At 37.8% G+C, this 22,631-nt stretch overlaps 1 protein-coding gene and 1 non-coding gene across 7 annotated transcripts in view; both read left to right on the top strand.

Moving 5' to 3' along the window:
* The window catches only part of LOC134815172 (pleckstrin homology domain-containing family G member 7-like), a 51,843-nt gene that overhangs the window by 11,914 nt on the left and 17,298 nt on the right, over window positions 1-22,631 (top strand). For 2 of the 6 annotated variants that reach the window (XM_063823678.1, XM_063823679.1), the window contains 6 exons: window positions 734-834; window positions 6,958-7,025; window positions 7,192-7,268; window positions 7,530-7,657; window positions 8,001-8,053; window positions 14,666-14,863. In XM_063823678.1, the coding sequence (XP_063679748.1) occupies window positions 734-834; window positions 6,958-7,025; window positions 7,192-7,268; window positions 7,530-7,657; window positions 8,001-8,053; window positions 14,666-14,863 (625 nt within the window). Of the gene's footprint in view, window positions 1-733; window positions 835-6,233; window positions 6,461-6,957; window positions 7,026-7,191; window positions 7,269-7,529; window positions 7,658-8,000; window positions 8,054-14,665; window positions 14,864-22,631 lie in introns of those variants that run through there. The other 4 variants (XM_063823681.1, XM_063823682.1, XM_063823680.1 and 1 more) reach the window with 3 other exon arrangements.
* Window positions 3,630-3,701, top strand: Trnag-ucc (transfer RNA glycine (anticodon UCC)). Its single transcript has one exon. It is a non-coding gene; the product is annotated as a tRNA-Gly (tRNA).

Raw genomic sequence — 22,631 nt, 5'->3', positions numbered from 1 at the left:
TAAAGCTACAAAAGTAGCTTCCCCAGTAAGTATTTAAAGCTGCATAGTAGCTTCCCCAGTAAGTATTTAAAGCTGCAAAAGCGGTGCAGTGTCCCCAGTAAGTATTTAAAGCTACAAAATTAGCTTCCCGCAAATAATGATACTTAAAATAATAATGGTATTTAAAGCTGCAAAAGTAGCTTCCCGCAAATAATGATACTTAAAATAATAATGGTATTTAAAGCTGCAAAAGTAGCTTCCCGCAAATAATGATACTTAAAATAATAATGGTATTTTAAATATTAACAAAAGTAGCTTCCCGCAAATAATGATATTTTAAATAATAACGATATTTGAATATTTACTTACTGATATTATTATAAATAACGTATTAATGCGTTAATAACGTACAGATACCTTAAAGTGAGATTTAAATATTGTTATTGGTGGATTCTATGTATTTTGGTTGAATATTTTGGGTTATCTAGGAGAAATAAATTACAAATACGGGTATTTCATTCTCACACTAAAACTGTAACTCTGCAATAACCTTATTATATTTGATACAATTTTGTAGAGACACTGAAATCTGCTATCAATACATGATATGATGATAATGTGGTTACCTTTTGCATTTCTAAACATACTAACCAGAGCTACTGTATTTATTAGTTCTTCAGTAATACTTACAACAGACTAGGCGACTAGCAGACTCAAAAAATGAACGATAATCGCTAATTCTGTGATGCTTCAGGTACAAGCCCGGACCAAGAGAACGTATCACCATCACTAATCTGTCTTTTGAATCTCTACCAACAGGCGAGGACAAGGTGGACAGTATTTACACAAAACCAGGTGAGAAAATAATTTGCTTTTTCCAGTTTGTTTAAGTTATAAGTTATTAGTTTTTACCAATTTGACTGATATACTTCTGATAAGTCTGATATATTTCTGATTTACTGGTTAAAAATGTATCTACAATCTACATCCCTGGGCATTGTGAAATTGCCTAATCACTCAGCTAATACCAAGGTAATTGTAAATTGCTCATCCACATTTATTGTAGTATTTACTCGAGAGTCTGAAATATACTCTGTTAGTGTTATTATACTGACCACGTACATCACTAAATAAAATAGCTATTGTCTCTACTTTCTAGAGCGTTTCTAATCCGGCTTCTTTATACTTTTATACAGACTTGTATTGACACTATAAGTATTATTTACGTCGTAAGAGCTTGTTCCCAGTGCGATTTATCGGCCGTAAGATTCATGTGAAAGGATACGATCTGTGGTCTGGTCCCATCAATATTTATTTTTATACTTCATTCTTATTCAAATGATAAACTTATTTACAATTACACAAAAAAAAGAAAACGTTAAAGGGCTCTATGATCCGCGACTGGCGTGCGTCCAAAATTACTAAATTAAAATAGAGAAGACCAAAGTCAGGAACCGTCCTAATATGGCCAATCGGCATTTCGGCATATAAAACTTAAACTTTAAGTGTCAAAATTATTAAGGCTTCATTTTTAATGGAAAGCCCATCCTTGGTATCGGTATATAATGGAAGATGACCAAGTAAAGATGACCAAGTAAAGTGCAAACCATTACAGCTGGTATGAAGCCACTGTTGGATGCAGCCCTGGACTCAGTGATACACCTACTGCCTGTCTAATATATATATACTATATAAAAGTGAACATCACACGCCCAACTTCTGTTTGTGATTTTCTCTATTCCGCTCTCAGCTCGAATTACATAAGTTATGGCCAATAAGATATTATTTTATGCAAACTTCTCTGTAGAATTCAGTGATCGCCTTTGAGGAGCTATATCTCCTGCAGCGTTAAAATTGAAAAGTATAGCAAACAAGATGGCTTTGAAGTAAAAGGTTTCTGACTATGGGATAAAGAGTTCTACTAGCAAAATTTAAGATATTTATGCTCTATCATCGTGTGATAGCATCATTCAAAGCAACCGACATTTTTCATTTTGCTGCAATTCGCTATTTAATTACCGATTCGCTCATTCGCTATCTCTGTAATCTGTATAACATTAAATAAGACGGAATCAAATTCCTTAAACATTGCTGATTAATTAATCAACTATATACAGCAAACACAAGATAATAGGAAATAAATCATAAAATCGAGTGGCCAAGTAGTCTCGACTCACCCATAGCTTCTCCATAAGCGTCTATCATGAGCTTTGTACACTAAATCGTTGAAATTACTTAAACTAAAACTTTTATTTACAAACACAATAATATTTTTCGTCATAATGTCTTTTAATAATAAATCAAATAAATTTGAACGAGGTCTGCCCCTCCTTCCTTTGTAGTCAAGACATCCTAAACATGCAAATCTAAAAGATAAGAAAGCGGGAGTGTCATCACCGCTTCTGAGAACGTGCCCAAGCATCTTCCATCGTGCTTTCTTGATCCTTTCAGTAAGGGGACTGACATTACATCTCTTATATAAGTTCTCGTTACTGATAACCGTAGGCCAATAGGTGTTGATTATCTGTCTCAGATGCTTCCTTTGAAGAACGTCGACAGATGCCATTACGGTTTCAGGAGCAGCCCAGCTGCTACAGTTATACAACAACACTGATGTGACAAGAGCTTCGTACAACTTCAGCTTTCTACTCTCACTGATCTGAACAGAACTATTCAACCAGACTTTCTTGTAGGTGTATAAGGCAACATTGGCTTTGTTGCGTCTGTTGACAATATCTCTTTCTGAACAGAGCTTTGATCCTAATAGCACTGACTCTCGCCACTCTTCATTTCCTCTGATTTTATTGCCATGGGCATCCAAAGCATCTGTCTCGGCCAAATACACTCTTGTAAACACCGTCTTTGATTCGTTAACAAAGAGGCTCCAGTCCTTTAGTATGTCACTGGCAATCTCTAGTATCTTCACCAGACTCTGACCATCTTCACTCAGAAGCTCAGCATCGTCAGCATAGGCGGACTCTAACGGGAGGCCTCTATCAGAGACTGGGGGGGTTTGGTCTAGGAATTGTGACACTGATCACGGCTCTGATGTGATTCAGGGCACCGGCAAGGGTCAATGTAAACACTTTACCTGCCAGACTGTCTCCCTGGTAAGCTCCAATATTAATCACGAATTCACCAGACTCAGCTCTGTTGACCGTCACCTTGAGCTTTGTATTTGAGAGGAGGTACTGAATCAGGCGAATGTCGTCTCTAGAGCATCCTGCATCAATGAGGAGGTTGATGATGGTCTGTCTGCGGATGGTATTAAACGCAGCGGTCATGTCAATGTTGATTTTACTATACTCAAACTCGCGCCTGGTAACCACTGATGTCAACATTCTCTGAGACCAAACCAGGTCAGCACAACTGCGACCCTGCTTGTATGCCGCCTGCCAAGGTCCAGTGTACATATCAACGTGGTAATTGATTCTGTTCAAGGCTACGAGGGATAGGACTTTTCGAGTTCCATTTAGCAATGCTGATGGCATTTATAATTAGACATCAAAGAAAATATTTAAAAACATAAATATCCGTTAAAAGGGAGTTTTCTTTTAGGTAATTGAATTAAGCGGAAAGCCCGATATTTTTAGCAGCTGTACATGATATTTAGGTATATATAAATTGTATCAAATTTCAAATTGATCAGAGCGATGATGGTGTAATGGTCAGCATCGTTGCCTTCCAAGCAGTGGATCCGGGTTCGATTCCCGGTCATCGCACATCTTTTATTTTTAGAGACATGATTGTAGTGAAAAGCTTGCAAAGTTAATGTAGCTAGTATCTCATGCATTTTCATCGCTGAATTTCAAAAATCGTGCTCAACACTGAATTCTATTGCTCTGCCGACTTAAGATTAATTAGCGGGCTTGCTAGAACCATGCAAGTGCATCACGTTAGACTCGCTACTACTTCGGGCACATGTCGCGTGTGTGCTGGTAAACTGAACCACTAGTGTAGATTTATTTTCACCATGCAACCAAAATACCGAAAATTTGATATAAAAGACTTGCCGACAACCACATTACCAGAATAATTTTATTGGCAGAATTCCTGCATTTGCATCGGAATTGAAACATTATCACCTCAGTATTCTAATTTTGCGGTTGAATTGCTGTCCACAAAAGCAACAAAGTAGTTCAAATGCACTTCTTTGTATATTGCTATTGTATTCATTGTGTTACGGCTACAGACTATTAGGTTACGAAAGTGTTTCATGTTATTAATATTATATGTATCAATCTGGACTGGTGGAAGCCGACAAAGGAGTTACTAACTACTGCGGAAGAATATTGAGGATAGACAGTTTTAAATGTTGGCTCCTCTGTTTGTTATCTTAATCAAGTAATTAAAAATATTTTTCAGTCATTGAACAGTAAATGCCAAATAAGTCAGTCTCATTACTTTGTTCTTTGATCTTTACCTTAATTAACTTGTGGTTAAGATATACCAAAGGGTATTGCTGTGACCGCTTCATCACTGGCCTCATTGTAATAATTGTGATATTTACTATTGCTGCAAACAAAGCATTGTAGACTATTAATACTCTTCCGTGCAAGTACTAAGTACTTAAGTACCTTTGCGGATAAGGGTTTATCAATGCGTTATATAATCTTGACTTTCGAAAAGCACTCAGCTTGAAGATTTTTCTGGTAAGTTTTAAGTTTTAACAAATTCAGGTTTTAACATAACCTGATCTAAGGAATTTAATCCCGGACTCAGAGGCAAAACTTCCAGAACTAAATTCTTAAAGGCTTCTTGATACTTGTCACACTTTATCGTTATAGAAGATCGCAGAAGCATGCAAGAAATTTAATCATTTAACTTATAACTCCGTACTGTTCAGAACAGAGACATTTTCATTGTCAAATAGCTTTTTGTACAGTTTCTGATTCAAGTTGTCACGAGGCAAAGTATTCAATATGGACAAATTCATTTCTATGATCAAGGCAACCTAATCCTCGATTCAGAGAGGGAAATCTTTCAGTCTTTCAGACAACTATTCGTGCAGCATTATGATTTCTAACTCTACAATATATTCTACGTATAGCAATTAGCAAGGCGTATGACGGGGTCAAATATTACTTAACAATTCTATGACCAGTCTTCAGATTCCTTGATAGGGTCGGAAATCCTACTGTTTCTTATCCAGGACAAGCAAATCAAGATGTGTCACTTTTTTTGTTTAGACAATCCATTGTGTCATTTGTTTTTAGCAGTTTCTTCGTCTTAAATACGAAATTATAAAATGCTCGAGTACGTTAATCATTAGCAGTCCTAGCTGACAGCTCAGCATTGTCCACAACAATCAAGCCGACCTGGTACTTTTCCTTCCAGATAATAAATTCTATCATTTTACTTTTGACCATTCGTCCTTAATCCGAGATCATAAAAGCCTTAAAGAAGTAAATAATTAGCTTTCACAACAATCAAGCCGACTACATTAGATGATCAATTATGTCATTTGATGTAAGCAGTTCATTTGCTATTCATCTGGGAACCATACGGGTACCATTACCGATAACCCTGAACACTTCACAAGTTTATATAATCTAAATAGTTGTAAAAATTACGTTTAAAAGTTAAATAGTTTAAATAGCTGTATAAACGTTATTTAATAGTTTAAATAGTTGTACATGACGTGTCACTATAAGCTTCACAGTGTCACTTTCTGTTAAAACCTCCCGGACGTCTGCTGTCGTCGGCGAGCCTTTCGCTTGTAGGAGTTCTCGAAAGATTAACAAATGAAACACAGTTTTGCCATGCTGGGGTACTACGAACCCGCTCCAGCCAGTTTCAAGCTTGTCATCGTCAGTTCAAATTATTCGCTATATTATAGTAGTGTTGAAAGTATTAAAAGTCATAAACTTTAGCTTCATTAGATCTGTGTTACAAATTCTCCTGTCAACATGAGTCCTCCTGGCACTTCTGGCAGCAACACACTGCTCCGGGCTCCCCACGCTCCACTTCCTAACCACGTTACCTGAGCATTGAGCTCACGGTGTTATTTGTCACTTTATCAATTGTCTGTCTGCAGTGTTGCACTTCCTACATAATACCCTCGTTACCTGTCACACACACACACACACATGAAGCTGCAGCCAACATATATCTAATTAAACTTATTTTAATCTATTTGCAATAAGAACATGGGGCTGGGCTCACATTAGCTTAAAAGGTCACCTCCGGGCTGCTGCCGTAATCAGTTTTACAGTCGTATTAACTGATTAAGCAGTCGTAATGTGATAACCAGTGTCAACTTTCCGACGCTAACCTGGTACCGCACGGCATTTTTATTTTTATCAAATAGGACGATTTGTTTTGTAACCTTCATCTGGGGTGTTTTTACCTACTTTTATTGCCGAAGTCACGATCTTATTTGCTTCATTTAAAGTCATAATGAATTCAATAAGCTGTCTTAAAGATCGGTTGCGCGAGTACAGTTGCTTTGGAGCAGCGAGCTGCAACATGAACGATATGAGTAAGATACTGAAATAATCTTTTTGGGTATAATTGATTTTTGTTCGAGAACTTTAAGTTGAAATATCTTTTGAACGGTCGAGAAATTGAATTAAATTCCCGATTAAATGAACATTGCGTGACAACTGACACATTAACCGATAGAGATAACCGTTTCTATGCTTGCATATTCCACTAGCAGGTGCATTGTGCAATAACCAACGTCACGTAGACATTACATCAGGGCTCGTAAACTATTTCTGAGTTAGTGTCCCGATCTTCTTCGTACTACGTGACCAGATTTTCGGTCCTTGATTCCAGCCTTTAATACCTGACTTAAAATCACAAGACCCGTTATCTTGTTCTTATTAACCTCCGCTATGTGACGTTGGTATTTGCAACCTGCATATTTCTATCATTTCTTTTCATTTACCTACATATCATTATATTCTTACATTTACTACTCCAGAGTCCTTACTTATTTACTGTTTCAGAGTCCTTACTTATTTACTGTTTCAGAGTCCAGAAAACTCTCAAGAATCGGGAGGTCTGTAAGTCTGATGGCACGAAAGCCGAAAAGCAAACTAGTAAGTTTCTGCAGACCAGTGAATCTGGGCTATCTCTTCACACGAGCTACTCATATTTACAACAATCACATGCCCGTCAACAGCAACCCATTTTAGTGTGTAGCTATCGCCAAGTAACAAAGTAAGTTTTCATCTGTTAAAGTTTCTTATCCTGACTTCCCATTAGAATAGGCGAACTCAGAGTTGTAAGGCGAAGAACGGTGAGAACTCAATCTCAGAGAACGGTTCACATGATCACATAAGGTAACATAAACTAATAAATCAATTGAGCAGAACTTTGAATTAGACAATCTACCGTTAACACCGTCTGATAACGGTACTTTTATCCACTGCGAACATAACTCAATTATGTTTTAATCGCAACCTTAATGTTAATAACAGTTGGGTCTCCTCCCCCAGCTTTACAACTTACCAATTTTCTGCAAATCGAACGCGTTAATTTTAAAATATTCGAAAAAAAGGTGATGTAAATTATATGTTTGTATGAACTAGAATTTAATTTAGGAGGAAAAGTGTAGAAAAGGTGGATATTGGGACCCAGACTAGGTTTTCATTGAACAGAGAACTGATAAAAGATATCGACGAGATGATTAAAGAGCAAGACGTTTCAGAATCTGACGATAATTCAGCAGGTATTAACATAAAACATCCACACGTGCATAGTTTGCTTTCTTGTCCTGAGGGCACGTGCATATTACATTTCCAGACGTTTTATATTATATTAAGTCTACCATCAAATTTGGCAAACATTCAATGTCTTCTTCACTATCTTTTCAGTGACTTTTTTACTTACTGGCCACAATTCTTTTTTTTCTTAGTTGAAAATAATTCGCTTCATCCAGCCGTTCACTCAGTGAACAACACTCGGTCTAGAGGTGTGCCCACTTACTTAGGCAAACTATATACCTAACAAATACGCAAAATGATAGATTTGTATCAATCAACTGTAAAATAAACTCACATTATTTTCCTCAGAGTTGGTGTTAGAAGACCCCCCTAATTTAGATTACGAGTGGAGTGACTCTGAGGTAAGAAAAACGAAAACTGTACTTTTTTACCGAATATTTGAATCGATTACTGATTCGGGGCCGCAAGTCCAATCCACCGAGTTTTAAGCTAAAGCCGGAGAACGCCCATGGGGGCCTGGGTGTTGATAGTGGCAAGTTCAGCGGGGACCTTGGCAACGCCACTAGGGGGTGCGTCATTGATAAGAGGCTAGCGGTTGCTCAAGATAGATTCATCCCTAAAACTCGAAGATAAATCCATACAATACAGCTCTTAAAGGTTTTCTGAGTTTAAGCAATTAATCCCAGGGCGCCTTATTGATATTAAATAAAAACACCTCCACGTGCGGGCACACGTGCGAACGTGAATCTCTAAAGGGTCCTCCATCCAGTACTGCAAATACAAAGCTCCACATTTCTGAGATTTTTGAGAATTGAAAGAGGTGTGCTCGCTTGATACACAAAAGAAAAGAATCAAATGAAATAATGACGCCTTTACTTTAGTGACGAATTTACTTGTCAAGCGTTCTATTACGCCATCTTTATACCATGAAGATCATGATGCGACTGACCTATCAAAGGAAAAATATTCACATAAACACTTGCTGACTTGTGAAACATTATTACTAATGTTTTTCATTTTGATTCGACTCTTAGACAACCATTATATCATTATTTTGCTACTTGGCCCAGATTCTAATTGGGTAGAAAACTTAAACTTTGAACGAGCAGATCGATTTAATGAAACTAATTGGTAATGATACTAAGCTTCTAGCAAATGTCCATGATATACAAAACCTATAATTAGTTTAGAAAGTCAAACCCGTCGTGCTGGGCGATCAAACCACCTCAAAAAAAAACCGGGGGAAACGGGAAACTGGGAATGGACACTGAAACTTCAACTAGGAATAGATTGAGTGTGGAATGTACATTCGCGGTCAGCGCGTGTCCCACCAAATCCTCCTCCAATCAAACTGCGCGCTACAAGTCACGTTGTATCTTACTCGGCCAATCAGGGTGCATCACAGAGCGCGGTTTCACATGCATTGGGTGTACTGTGTGTAATGTCAGCTGATGCTGTACACTCCGTAGGCTCACTTATTGTATCTGTTGCTCGACTGACACGAAATTAATTGACTGTGCGTGACTCGTATACAAGGAATCGTGCATTTTATCAGTTGTTCATAGTTCTTTCTGGTAACGCTGTGGTTCAATTAATTAATTTGATTAACACTGAATAGTTTCGTAATTAGACATTTTATTCGGGCAATATTAGCATCATTTTCTCAGACAAGTCTAAATTTGACCTTCTGGAATAATGAAAAATGAGTGAATAATTTCTCATTGCACCAAGGTGTTCTCATTTGATTTGTTGATGCACCATCATCTCATCGCTCTGAGAGTTATCCAATTCTTATAAGCTCTTTGTGAGTGGACTGCTAATTTCTTGTCACAAAGTGATAGGGCAACTCTGCGATTCGGTGGCCAATGTCTCTTAATACTGCAATCTAAGAGTCACTGTCCACTTGACCAAGCTGTAATATTATTGCGATTCAGTGGCCAATGTCTCTTAAAACTGCAATCTAAGAGTCATTGTCCACTGGACCAAGCTGTAATCTTATTGCTATCAGCCTACCACAAGCCGTAGTTTTGTCTTTACAATCAACAGCGTCTCTTACTCTTATTTTTAATGTGACCCCCTCGCTCAATGGCAACAGCGTCTCTTACTCTTATTTTTAATATGACCCCCTCGCTCAATGGCAAACTCACCCACATGATTTTAAAACAAAAGACCCGCTAGTCGGGTATGCTCTTCGCTCTCAAGCCCAATCTTAGTGGTGGGATTTGAAGAATATGCACCTGTATCAGTTGTCATGTGGTTCACGAAGTGCCACGTGTGCGTCACGAAGATGTGCGTCACGAACACGCCTCTTGTCGTATATAAACAACATACTCATTTTAAAAGTTCTTCTACTTAATGGTGTTGGTTCAATGTTATGGTCATGATCTCGGTGAAATCAAACACCTAAGTACTAACCTCAATACCGGGGGTAGGCCTAATCTGACCGTTTCGCATTGCCCTACTTTGAATAGCTCCATTTACTGCACCTTTATTTTTGGATGGTCACTTATAATAGTACTATGCTGTAAAATAGTACGACTCCTATTTCCTTTAGCTTCGTAGCTTTACGGTCTCGAATCAGAATAACCTGGGTAGTTTAGAAACTAGATACGAACTATTGATTCTTTGTAACCCTGTACTGTAGGTACCAATTTGATGCAATTTATTTCAGTAAACAGAGCAATAGCCAATAACTAATTTGGAAATTCTGTACTCCTCACAACATTGGCATTGGGCACTGGTTAATAATAATTAACAATTAACATATTGTATATATTATGATCCTTGTATGAATTAGAATTAAAAGTGTTTTAATTACTTCAAATGTAGTAGAAGCCTTAAATAAGCTCTTTCTTTGCTACATTACACACTGGGGTACTATTGTCCTCTTCTGCCTAATCGAGGGAGCAAGTAATTATCTTCAGTGAAACTATGTTGTCTCCTTCCCAGTTTCACAAACACAGATGTTTATTGTTTAGAGTTAAAGGTTAAAACTACTTGACTCATATTTACCTGTTATGCCGTTCAGCGTTATATTATTGTCCAGACTCCATTCATATCTTTAACGCATAAATACGTTCGATTTTAAAATTTACACCTTGCCAGTTATAGGGTAAAGCACATAATTTTGTCATTTTTTGGCAATTTTCCGACTGCCTGATATAAACCATGGGTTTTAACCTCGTCTGAAATTCCGATTTAGATGAAACCTCCACCATGTTATAGTAGACAGTCTAGGCAAGTTCTAACACAAAAATGATCGAAATTGCTGGGGTTGAAGATGTTAAAAAAAATTATTTTGAAAAAATGACAAAATTAGGTGACTTTACTTAATTTTGTCACCCCGAACCTAATTTTGTCACTTGAAGATTGTGCAAAAAGTAACCGTTTCTCGGTATTTTAGACTACCTGGATGCATCATTCGAGCGCTTTTTTACCAACATTGACCTCAAAAATCCCAAAGATATGATGTTTTCATAGTTTTGTAGCTTGATGAAAAGATGACACTTTTTGGGTATCTAATCTTAGAAAATAGCCCCAAATGCCCCTGAAACCACTGGCATCTTGAAAAACGATTGGTTCTAGGCCTAGGTTGAAATTGTCATGTCTGTAGATAGATCACTTGCTTAGTAATTTCATCAAATATTTTTTTAGTCATTTTAGATTGAAAAAATCAGATTATCCACCTAATATTTCTCGGCGAAAATATGCTATTATAAGTGTTATACTATTATTTAAGTGCCTTATACATATCCTATGGGCAAAAAAACTTCAGAATAGTTGTATAAGGCCATTTTCAACACAATCTGTGATTTACAAGAAATTTGAGAAAGGTCGATTTTTTTGACAAAATTAGGTACTTCTGGCAAAATCGAACCTAATTTTGTCACCCTCTGTAACTTGAACAATAATTGCGCTAGAGACTTGAAAATTTGTACGTATACTTCTGATGTAGAAGATATTTGAAATATGCAATGGCATGAAGCTAGCTCAATTACTTTTGAAATAGCAATTAATCAAAATTTTGAAAATTCCTTAAGAAAACCTTAAGGATCTTATTTATTTTTCGGGTTAACAGTTTCGCCTTCATTTTTGACACAGATGCAAAAGAGCTAGAAACTTAAACTTTGTACGAGCAGTTTCAGCAAAGTCTAAGCTTTCTTTTTATACACAATCCTTTTCTTTCAAGCTGAAATTCCGAGCCGAGGCAGTTTTTCAGAGCAAAATGACAAAATTAGGTACCCTGACAAAATTATGTGCCTTACCCTATACGCTATGCGACTCCTAGACAGCGATCTACTCAACTACCTAATTTGGTTTGGTTTCATGTTTATTTATAAATAAACATTTAGTTTATAAACTATTTTTGATTTGCTCCAGATTTCTTAAATCCAGACTACTCCATCAGTAAGTTTGTTTCACCAAATTTGGTAAAATTTGAAGTATCGCTTTAATTAAGTCTCGTGATTAATAATAGCAGTCACTTCGCGTCCTCTTTCTGCACCTTTAGAAGATTCTAGATTTCATGACCTGAAAGAGAGGACACCTTTTCGAATATCAGAAAGGTACGATATTAATCACTGATTAAATTCGGAGATGGTTGCTATTTGCTGAGTCGTGCAGAGTGTGAACAGATTAAGATGCCCGACATTCTAACATTCTCTCGTCTAGATCAACCCTTCTTCGAATACTCGATAGCACCTCAAATTGCTCGTATATATTCACGCTCATTTTTTGTCGAATAAATTAATGTCGATTCTAAAAAAGGTAAGCACTGTTGGCTTCTTGCTGCTGCGGTTAAATTTTAGAACATCATCTTCACTTTTACTACAGTGCTATCGCTGTGATCCAGTCTTTCCTTTATATTTAAAGTTCGCGGAGGATATTTTTCATTTGTCCGGGAGAAAATGAAAATATACCATGTGAAAAATATGTAAATCTAATTATACCATTTACATGGGAACTAGTGCTCTAGTGATGATAAAGTACCTATTCATGATTAAATACCTGCAATCTACATGTAACAACTGTACCATTCTCATAACTTGATAACTTTGCAAATTGACATTCTTGATTCCGGTTATCGAATATACCAGCTGCAGCCGATTCTCAAGTTTCAAAAGTTGCTCGAATGCGTGTACGTGAGAGGCCTCATTGGCCCTGAATATTTAGCTCATCTTTATTTTGGTCTGTGACCAGCTGTACTTACTACTGATGCTACATAAAACCTATTTTACAAGAATTAACACACTAACTCCCTCTCGGGGGAGGGGGACTAGTAATGGCGGCTGTGTGTGTGCATGCTCCTCTTCAGTAAGTGTTTCCATCAAGTCTCCAACATTCGAGCCTCCACTTTCAACAGACGTAATCACATTTCCAGGCCCTCTCGCGTCACATAAACCTCATTTATACGGAGCTGTAATTGTCGGGTGGTTTGACGGTTGGTAGAGGTAAAGATAGCGAATGTATGTTTCATATCGAGTACTATGTTTATTGAGTCGCGCCGCAAGTGGGGTTCCCACACGCTGCTTAACAGGGACTCTCTGTTTACCCACTACAACTCCACCCTCTCCACTTTCTCCACTTCCCTCTCCTCCGTTCCTGAGGTAAGTTGCAGGGAAATAGGGGTGAGAGCTTCTTTTCTTCACTCTTCAAGGTAGTGTGTGGAATACTGAAGTCAGGAAAATTTTAGAGACATTTTGATAAGGACATTTGAATAGTTAAAAAAAGGTGATTAAATAATTAATTCGTCAAGCAATAAATTGATGAATGTAACCAAAGTATGCACATTAGTTCCCGAGTATAAAGAGTAAATATTTATAAATTTACACGGAGAGTTGCTATAGTTCAAAAGCAGCTATAGTGCCATGCTCTGCCTACTCGAACAAAGCTCTGTGTCAATACCTTTTACAATAAATATTCTCAAGAATATCCCATAAATCCGTCATAATGCTTTCACACGTTATCTTCGCTCCTGAGTCCTGACTCAATAAATATAATCCGTTCGATTCAAAGTGGTCTATTGTAATACCTCATACCAGGCAATAGTTGTAGTCTATTTGTCAAAACGTGCTTATAGCTGGCAAGGTGATCGTGTTAGATTCACGTACTGTAGTTTCTACAGGAAGTTTGACCAACTGTGATACGAGGGATTGTTCCATTTTGGTGAGTGTCGAGCTACTGTCCGGGTTAGGTAGGATAGTGCCAGTAATGCTAGTAGTACCAGTCTCTAGTGCTAGTAGTAGTAATGCTAGTAGTACCAGTCTCTAGTGCCAGTAGTAGTAGTGCTAGTAGTACCAGTCTCTAGTGCCAGTAGTAGTAGTGCTAGTAGTACCAGTCTCTAGTGCCAGTAGTAGTACTGCTAGTAGTACCAGTCTCTAGTGCCAGTAGTACCAGTAGTGTCAGTCTCTACGGTCACCACCCTGGATTGGCCTGTGTCTGGGCTGTCCGGTTACTGGGGTCTTCCGCCATACTGCGGAACGATCTTTAGTTAACTAAAGATACAAAAAACTAAATATACGAAAATATTGCATTAATTCACGTAAAATAACATATTTGTATCCACGAAATACAGCTACAATCGTTTACAGTTTAACATCCTAAAGTTACCAACTTTGGAGAGTGCAGTTATAAATTACAAAATGTTTTGGTGGTTAATTTCTTAATTCATCTACCCTCAACTGCATTGTAATATTAAAAGTTTTTTGTACCAGAAAATTGGTGTCATTGATTTTATAAACTTGTTTCTCCTTTGTTTGACATATTATCTTAGTTACAATGACAGAAATCGCGCACTGTTTATGACGTTCATGACAGGGAATTGTTAAACCATATTATATTCATAAAAATCTCTTTACCGGACAATGACTGGTCATTGGTCAAAAGCATCTTCTGTCAAGTTTACAATAGCGTTTCGCTAAATCTAATAATCGTAAAATTGAGAACCCGTTATTTGTCCGTGAGCGCTGTTTTCCCCTGTCCCTTCGTGATCCGACTAGGACGTTATGTTGCAGATACGCGGAGTCGGTTCCGCCTGGTCCGTCTGCTCGGACCCCACTCCGGACAAATATCCGGACATGTCCGGCAGACAGTCGGACCCCAACCAGGACCCCCTGTGGGCGGACAGCTACCATCTGAACCGGAGAGCACCAGTAAGATACGCGGCCTCTCGGAGCGCCTCCATGGTGGAGAGCACACTAGACCCCCCTATTGTGAGTTTGCATGTGACTTACTGTGCGGTTCTGTGTGAGTTGATTAGTGTGGTTCTTGGGAGGGTTTACAATTACTTGTACAGGGTGTTGACGTTAATGTAGCATACTGTGTTTTTATTGTTTTGTGTAGTCGTGGGATAACGCATCACTGATTGGGTAACCATTTCTTATGATCTTTTGAGAAGTTATAGTTATGAGCATTTGTCAATAATTTGTCAACAACCAAATCAATATTGATCATTCTTGTGCGATTTAGTTGTGTTAATAAAATTATCTTTCTCGGTACTTTGTATGTTAAGAGGGTAAGAGGTAGGTGCTAGCTCTCAGACTAATAGCATGTGACGAAATTAAAGTCAGCATGAATTAAATTGTCATTATTACCTATCGCTTATTATCTAATCTGATGCGGCTGCGTTACTTTTTAAAGTCATAATTGCGGTCGATTCACGTACATCGGAGTACATTTAACCTTCAAAACTCTCAGGCTTATTGCTGGCCTTTGTGATTTTTGTATGCCCCCTGAAAAATGTATGTGACTCCCCGACCCACACTCGCATTAAAACTTATTTTATAGTTTTATTATGTTTATAAACATAATTTAAATGTTATTACATTATATTGGATCGCGTTACGTTTTAATTCCGTGATCCTTATATATTACATAAACTTCAAGTTTCATAACGTTAAGTTCTATGTAAGTCCCTCCCATCACGGATCATTAGTTATTTATCCAGTTTGTTATTTAAACTTTAAAGTTATTTTGAGTATTTTCGTAACATTTTATCGTCCGGATTTTTAATTGTTACTCTTCTCATTTGCTCCCAATTAATCACGTAACTGATAAGATAACACGTAATAATGCCACATATTATTACGGTAACATGTGAAATGTAACATGAAGACCCACGTGGGCAATTCTAAAGGTGTTTCAATAGTGCACTGATTGTAAGATATTTCTTAGAATCTTGCCCCGTATAGCCTGTAAGTAAGTTTTGCTCATGTACCTTAGTATCAAGGTGGGGTTTTAGTTCGGGCTGTTGTTGTTGGGCGTATGATGAAACCTGAAATCTCTTTCACTAGAATTGTCCTGACCGCATTGAATATGCAGCTGAAGACATTTTTCGGTTTTTCGTTCGTGATTCTCAGTTCAACACGTTCAGAATGCAGACGAAGGTTTTCGGTTTGTTTGTCCGTGATTTTCTATCCTACACGTTACATACTTTCATAAGCATCCGCGGACCACTTAAAAATCTCACATACGAAAATGAGGTTCGGTTATTGATTGATTAGTTCTTGATGAGCAGTTTTCGTTTGTGCTTGAAATAGTTTGATAAAACAGTAACTTTCGTAAACAATTTAGCAACATTTGCAAGCAATCTTATTATAAGCTCTATATTAACATCCTTGTGGCGGACGTACTTTAGGATTTCTCATTTCTATTTTCATATAGAAATCAGCTGTGAACTTTTTAACTCAGTATTCTAAGCTGACTAAGACCCTACAGACGTACAGCGCTCGATACTTAGTTAGACGACAGACGTACAGAGTTCGGTACTTAGTTACGTAATCAGTTTAGCTGTCCTAGCTGGACGGTACTGCACTGTTCGTGTATTTGATGTGGCCTTGTTCTAGCTAGACTGTATGTAGTATGTACTGCAGTACCTAAGTACCTATACAAAGTAGCCGGACTAGAGTTTATCTGGCCCTGGTCCACTTTATTGCTGATAGTTGTGTGGTTTTGTTCCCGTTTTTGTTAGCTGATTTGATACAAATAGTGGAATGACCTAAGTGTTGTAGTTAGTATCGTCTAACTAGGGTCCTCCATCAATGATTCATTCTGGGAAGTTTGTTATTTGAAGGACCATAACATTGCCAGTATCAGAGTGTGTAATGAAGTACCAGCAGGGCCAGTGGGCCACACAAGGTACTACGGTAGAGTTCTAATTCATTATTAAACCTACCGCTTTATTGTATCTTGGAGGCCTAGTCAAAAGTTACTCAAGCCGTGTGCAATCAGGGGAACTACTTTCTAGAGTGCATTAATACCTTGATTACGCACGCGAGTAGTCATTAAGGTGTGACAAGTAAATTAATTTGATCGAGAATGTTCACCCTGTTGCTTCTTCACTCAAACAGTTGAGTTTTGCAAAATCTTGAATCTTCCGGTTTGTCACAAAAAGAGTGATTGTCGTTTGTTTGAAGGTTCCTGCAGTGCAGCAGTAGTATAAATAGCAATCCTAGTTACAGAAGGCTGGTTACTCTTCTCTTTATAAAATGGTAAGTTATTGATTTTAATCATGATGGTATTTCTGATGGTTTTGTAAGTTCTCCCGAGCTCCTGTTTAAAGAACCTGTTGGAGATCGTCTAGACATGACTAGCTACCCAAATGGTGCACTGCTAATTAGCAAGTTCTACCATAGGAAGGAACTGATGATGCTAAAAGTTACCCAAATCTCTAAACAGTACATCACAGAAACATACAGTACTTTCTGTGGATCCAGGCTGCATATGCTGTACGCTAATATAGCAGTATGTCTGATTACTACACAAACAGTTAGATGATAGATTACCTATAGTAAGCATCCCTTATATATCATCTAACTGTATGCTTCCTCGATTTTGTGATGGTTAAACTAGAAAATTTGTCAACCTAATAACTTGCTTTGCTAAGAGGTTGCAACTTGAGGTGCCCGTTAATTTAAACTGGAGGATTCGACACTTCCTCGTTTTAGCGAGAGAGAGAGAGATCGAAGCATAGGAAATAAAAGCTTAGTTAATATTAACAGAATATCTGGCATACATATGAGCGAGGTTGTAAATAATGAGTTACCTCTTCTTGTTGTTTATTAGAGTATACTCTCTTTATTTTCTTACATAATAGGTTAAGGAAGTCTCATTCTTCCGTCAAACAAGTTTATAACCTATTCGGTATCCACAAACCAATCATATACTCTCTTTATTTTCTTACATAATAGGTTAAGGAAGTCTCATTCTTCCGTCAAACAAGTTTATAACCTATTCGGTATCCACAAACCAATCATATTTCCATTATAATTTCGATCTGCAGTGTAGGAATATAAATGATTTTTCTCAACATATGATTTCATCGATTAGAATTGGATCACATAAACCCAGCACGATAAATCTATGAAACTAGGCTGTTTAATCCGTTTATATTTTTTTAACCCGCTTATAGATCGGGCTTTTATCGCGTAAATATATTATATTTACAATCATTGATTATTTTCATTACGTTATTAAATAACTTTCTAGTACTCCCTGTTAGTTTATGCTGTTTTAGTGATTGGTCACATTATCATGTGTATTGTGTATTATCTGTATTATCTGTGATTGGTCGCATTATGTGCTCACTTTAAACTGTGTAAATACTAATCTGACCATTTTATTATTTTCCAACTCGGTATTCTGTCACGGGAAATGGTATTCTGTCACGGGAAATGGTATTCTGTCACGGGAAATGGTATTCTGTCACGGGAAATGGTATTCTGTCACGGGAAATGGTATTCTGTCACGGGAAATGGTATTCTGTCACGGGAAATGGTATTCTGTCACGGGAAATGGTATTCTGTCACGGGAAATGGTATTCTGTCACGGGAAATGGTATTCTGTCACGGGAAATGGTCGCTATCACGGGAAATGGTCGTTGTAATGGCTCAGTATATGTACAAAATAAATGCAAAGTGATATTTTCCTTTGACATTATCGCGTGCCTCACCAACTGTCATAGTAAATGTCAAGATGTTAGTCTTATAATCAATCTAGAATCTGTTTTATCAGCCCACGTGGCTACCAGCGTGCAGTTACCGCTCAGCGCGCGCCAGGAATGGAGATAATATGTAAGGAATGTTTTGCAAAGGAATAATACAAATTATTAAGTGCAGTTTAACATTAAAACCAAGATTACTAGCAGATTGCCTGTAAAAGTAACCGCAGAACTAGAAAGGTCAGGTTAGACTTGCTTTGATCTGTCAGGACAGTAGGCACCTAAAGCTATCCTCAGGTTCCTTAATCACAACTTTATATTAACTTATTAAGTTACAAAGTTTATCTTCTTTGTAGCTAAAAGTCCGTGACGGGTCGCACGTGCATTTAGTCGAGACTGATGTTATCCTTTACTTCATCTGCCAGATTGCGCTCTTTTTATATAAAATAGGTTTCCTGACAAGTAACAAGTGAGACCCTGTAATATTACCGGCTCTGTTCAATATTTTACTTGTCCTCATCACGTGCAAACTTGTCTTGTTTAAAACTGTTCATATCCTGTTCAAAACTCTAGGGTTGACTGGGTCCTAACTCATAATTTTAAAGATACCTTTATAGTCAATCTCAATCACCAACTAAATATTTTATGCTAGAAGTTTGATATTTTGTTCGAATCTGCCCCTGTTGCCCCTATCAACAGGCGTCAGGCAAGCATCGAAGGGACCGACTGTTTGCTCTAAGGTTAAGACAAAGTGAAGACAAACTGTTACCCTTGTCGTGTCACACGTTGTGGAGACAAAGTGGAGACAAAGTAGAGACAAAGTGGAGACAAACTGTTATCCTTGTATTGTCACACGTTGTAGAGACAAAGTGGAGACAAACTGTTATAATTGTATTGTCACACGTTGCCAATATTAATACTTACTTTAATGAGGATAAGAATAGCGAATAGGTGACAATGACAGAGCGTCAATAGAACACTATATTTAATGACGATGATAATATACCATTATGATAATCATTGTGCACCATGGTGGACGGTGGTGTAATTACTATTAATCTCGTATAATTTTGGTGAGTAGTTGTGTACACTATCGAGCTCCTCCTCTCAAATGAACGTACAGATCATCCCGCCTAAAAATAACATCACCCCGTTAAAGGTAAGCGTATAATAATTATTATGATGGCCTATGATTTGCTGCCAATATATATGATAATGCTCCCTTTGTTTATCATTCTACACTGATTATCGTGCGAGCTGGAGTTGTTTATTTACTATTCGATGGTTTAGTGTGCTACTAGTGACATCAAATAAAGGGGCGCCTGGATGACGCTACTCGTCGCAATAAGACTAAATCTCAGCCCACGCTTCCTAATTTGTTTCTTAGAATCCATTATTGTTGCACGCTGAGAGGGCCTTGATTGGTGCTACATTATCTAGCATCTAGCAGCATGTTACCGATCAAGGACCGGTAGTAAGAGAGAGAGAGAGAGAGAGAGAGGGGGGTGCAGCCCTGTTTCCAGTGAGAGCAGGCAGCTGCAGTTTATTATCTGATCCTCAATTATGTTCTAAATGTGTTGAGTCCCTCAGCTCCAGTCCTAACTCCTAATATGAGTCCTATAATTCTCAATGTGCGGACAGTTCTTTATAACCCACCTTCCGTTAGTCCCGGTTTACAGAGCCGGTCCTCCATTATCGGTGCCACCAGATTCTCCATTTATATCCCTTATATCAGTTTCAGTCCCCATATTTGGTTTCATTGACACTTTAAATCTTCCATTCCACTGCGGAGGCAAATTGTCCGTTAATACCTTAACTTTCACCAGAGCTATTGTATTTTACTGTTCAGGTTATTTCCTGTACAGTTATTAAGTTATTACACCACTGAGCCAGTTTTGAAGCGAATCACTATCAAACTAATGTGTGCTATACAGCACTCATATTGCTTCTCATTTTTTTACAGCAATTTCCACTCCACTTTGACTTCTGTTCTCAACTTTTCTAAATGCGGCTCGTTTTTCATTTACTGTGCACAATGCACATGATGTACATGTTTTTTGCTATCTAAGCGCAATAATAAGCTCACCACATTAAATAGGTTAAAATCGTTAAATCAACTCAATTAACTGTGTAGACGTAATAACAATAACTTGCCCGGTAAGTTGTCTTCGCTTTTATTTAATCAGCGCGCAAAACCCCAGCAGCTGGCTATGTTTGGTATTTAATCAGAGCCAGCAGAGCCACCTTTGGTTTTTTACTACCGTTTGGTGTAAACAAATTCAGTATACTTCCAAGTTCCAGTATAGTAGTGCCTAGCTGTAGTAGTACATTAAAACCCTGGGAACCCTGATTTAACATGATGTTCGCTTCCCCAATCCCCAAACCCCGATTTATTTGCGAAGACTTGCTCTTCATTCAATAGCGTTCAACCAGAAGAGCAACATTTCTTCCCAAATTATCCCGGTTAATCGGGTTTTGACTGCTGCTAACTTGCTAAGAGTAGAGTAAGTTGCCGATAATCCACTAGGTTGGCTTGGGTATTAGTAGATAATTATCGATTACTACTTTTCAATAATTACAGCAACAATAAACGTAATTTCCGGATATGAACATAATCAATAACTCGTATTTACAATGATAAGTGTTCATAATGTCTCATTATCAAGTCGTTGCGACAAAGGATAACACTTTACATTTCCTAAAAGGATCAATTGTTTTCCTTTGTCGTTACAGCGTGATAGGATCTACGATTTACCACATAATTTGATAGTAATCAAGTTGAACCTTTTACTTATTTTACTATTTAAGCAAGCTAGAAATGCTAGCTCATTAGAACATATTCTCATCTTTATAATCGTTTCCATAGTAACTCTCTTAGGGTTCTTAAGGGACCTGTCTTTGTTATCGTACAAAGGGTAACACAGTTATGCACATGTTGTTACCTAAGTACCTATGTTACTTATGTTGAGATTTGTGAAGCTTTAACAGGGCCATCACATCGTAGCCCCCCCCCCCCCCCCCACAGAGAGGAGATCTCTCTGTCATTCCTCCAAACGTTAATATCCGTGTGGTTACACCCGCATTGGGTTTTGTTTAGCTTCCCAGGCTTGGTAATGTTTATTTTCAGTATTTAATGGATGTACTGTTTACTTTAGATCTGAAATAGGCTTCCTGTAGCTCTCCTGGCGTACCATCAGGAGAGGTACAGGGTATTAATAATAATTATAATCCTGGCCATTGTTATTAGGTACCTTAACAACAATTCTTGCCGGGGACGCCCAATAGGACCTTCATACGTTAACCTAGTTCTTCCATAGTTCTAACTCGATAAAAACTCAATAATCAATTGGTCATCTAAGATTCTAAGTCTCTTAGCATGCATCCTGGCAATATAATCCACTAATGATTTCAGATGTTGTGACATCCTACCTTCGTCCTTCCGAAAATGAAATTAGTCCATCTGCCATTTTGATCAAATTTAGTCCCGGCACTGCCGGGTAAAGGAGACATGTTGGTAATATAGATGGAGTACCCTCAATTAGGAGTGTTTTCAGAGAGCTTATACCTACACGCCAGATTACGCAATGTTTGTGTTTTATCCAGGGAGAAACGTCTAATTTGGGCTGCTCGATTTGATTGAGTCTTTTGTTTGGAGCTGTGGACGTGTGTCCTTGGTACTGTTGTTGATTAAAGTCGAGAGATGAAGCCTTCCAATCCAGCACGAACCAATGGTTGGATATATTCATTAGTTTCTGTGCAGCTGTCCCCAGGGTAACAGATATATTCATTAGTTTCTGTGCAGATTGGCTACTTGATAAACTGTGTCTCAACGTGTTTGCTCTGTCTGTGCTTGCTTGATTTTAATAACCGGCTATATTTTATAACCCTGACCATTTTCAAAGCGGTCGTTCGCAGAAAACTGTGATGGATTCTTTGAAACTGTTTAAAAATCTCTTGACTATGCTTTGTTTACTTATATATGCTTTTATACCGCTTCAACTATTTCCCTGTCCATGTCCTTAACAGTAAAATTTCATCCCAAA

This window comes from Bolinopsis microptera, chromosome 5, assembly GCF_026151205.1.
Source record: "Bolinopsis microptera isolate Bmic1 chromosome 5, MBARI_Bmic_1.0, whole genome shotgun sequence".
NCBI classification, from domain to species: Eukaryota; Metazoa; Ctenophora; class Tentaculata; order Lobata; family Bolinopsidae; genus Bolinopsis; species Bolinopsis microptera.
Note: the sequence above shows the minus strand (reverse complement) of the source record. Positions and strands in the feature narration are given on the sequence as shown.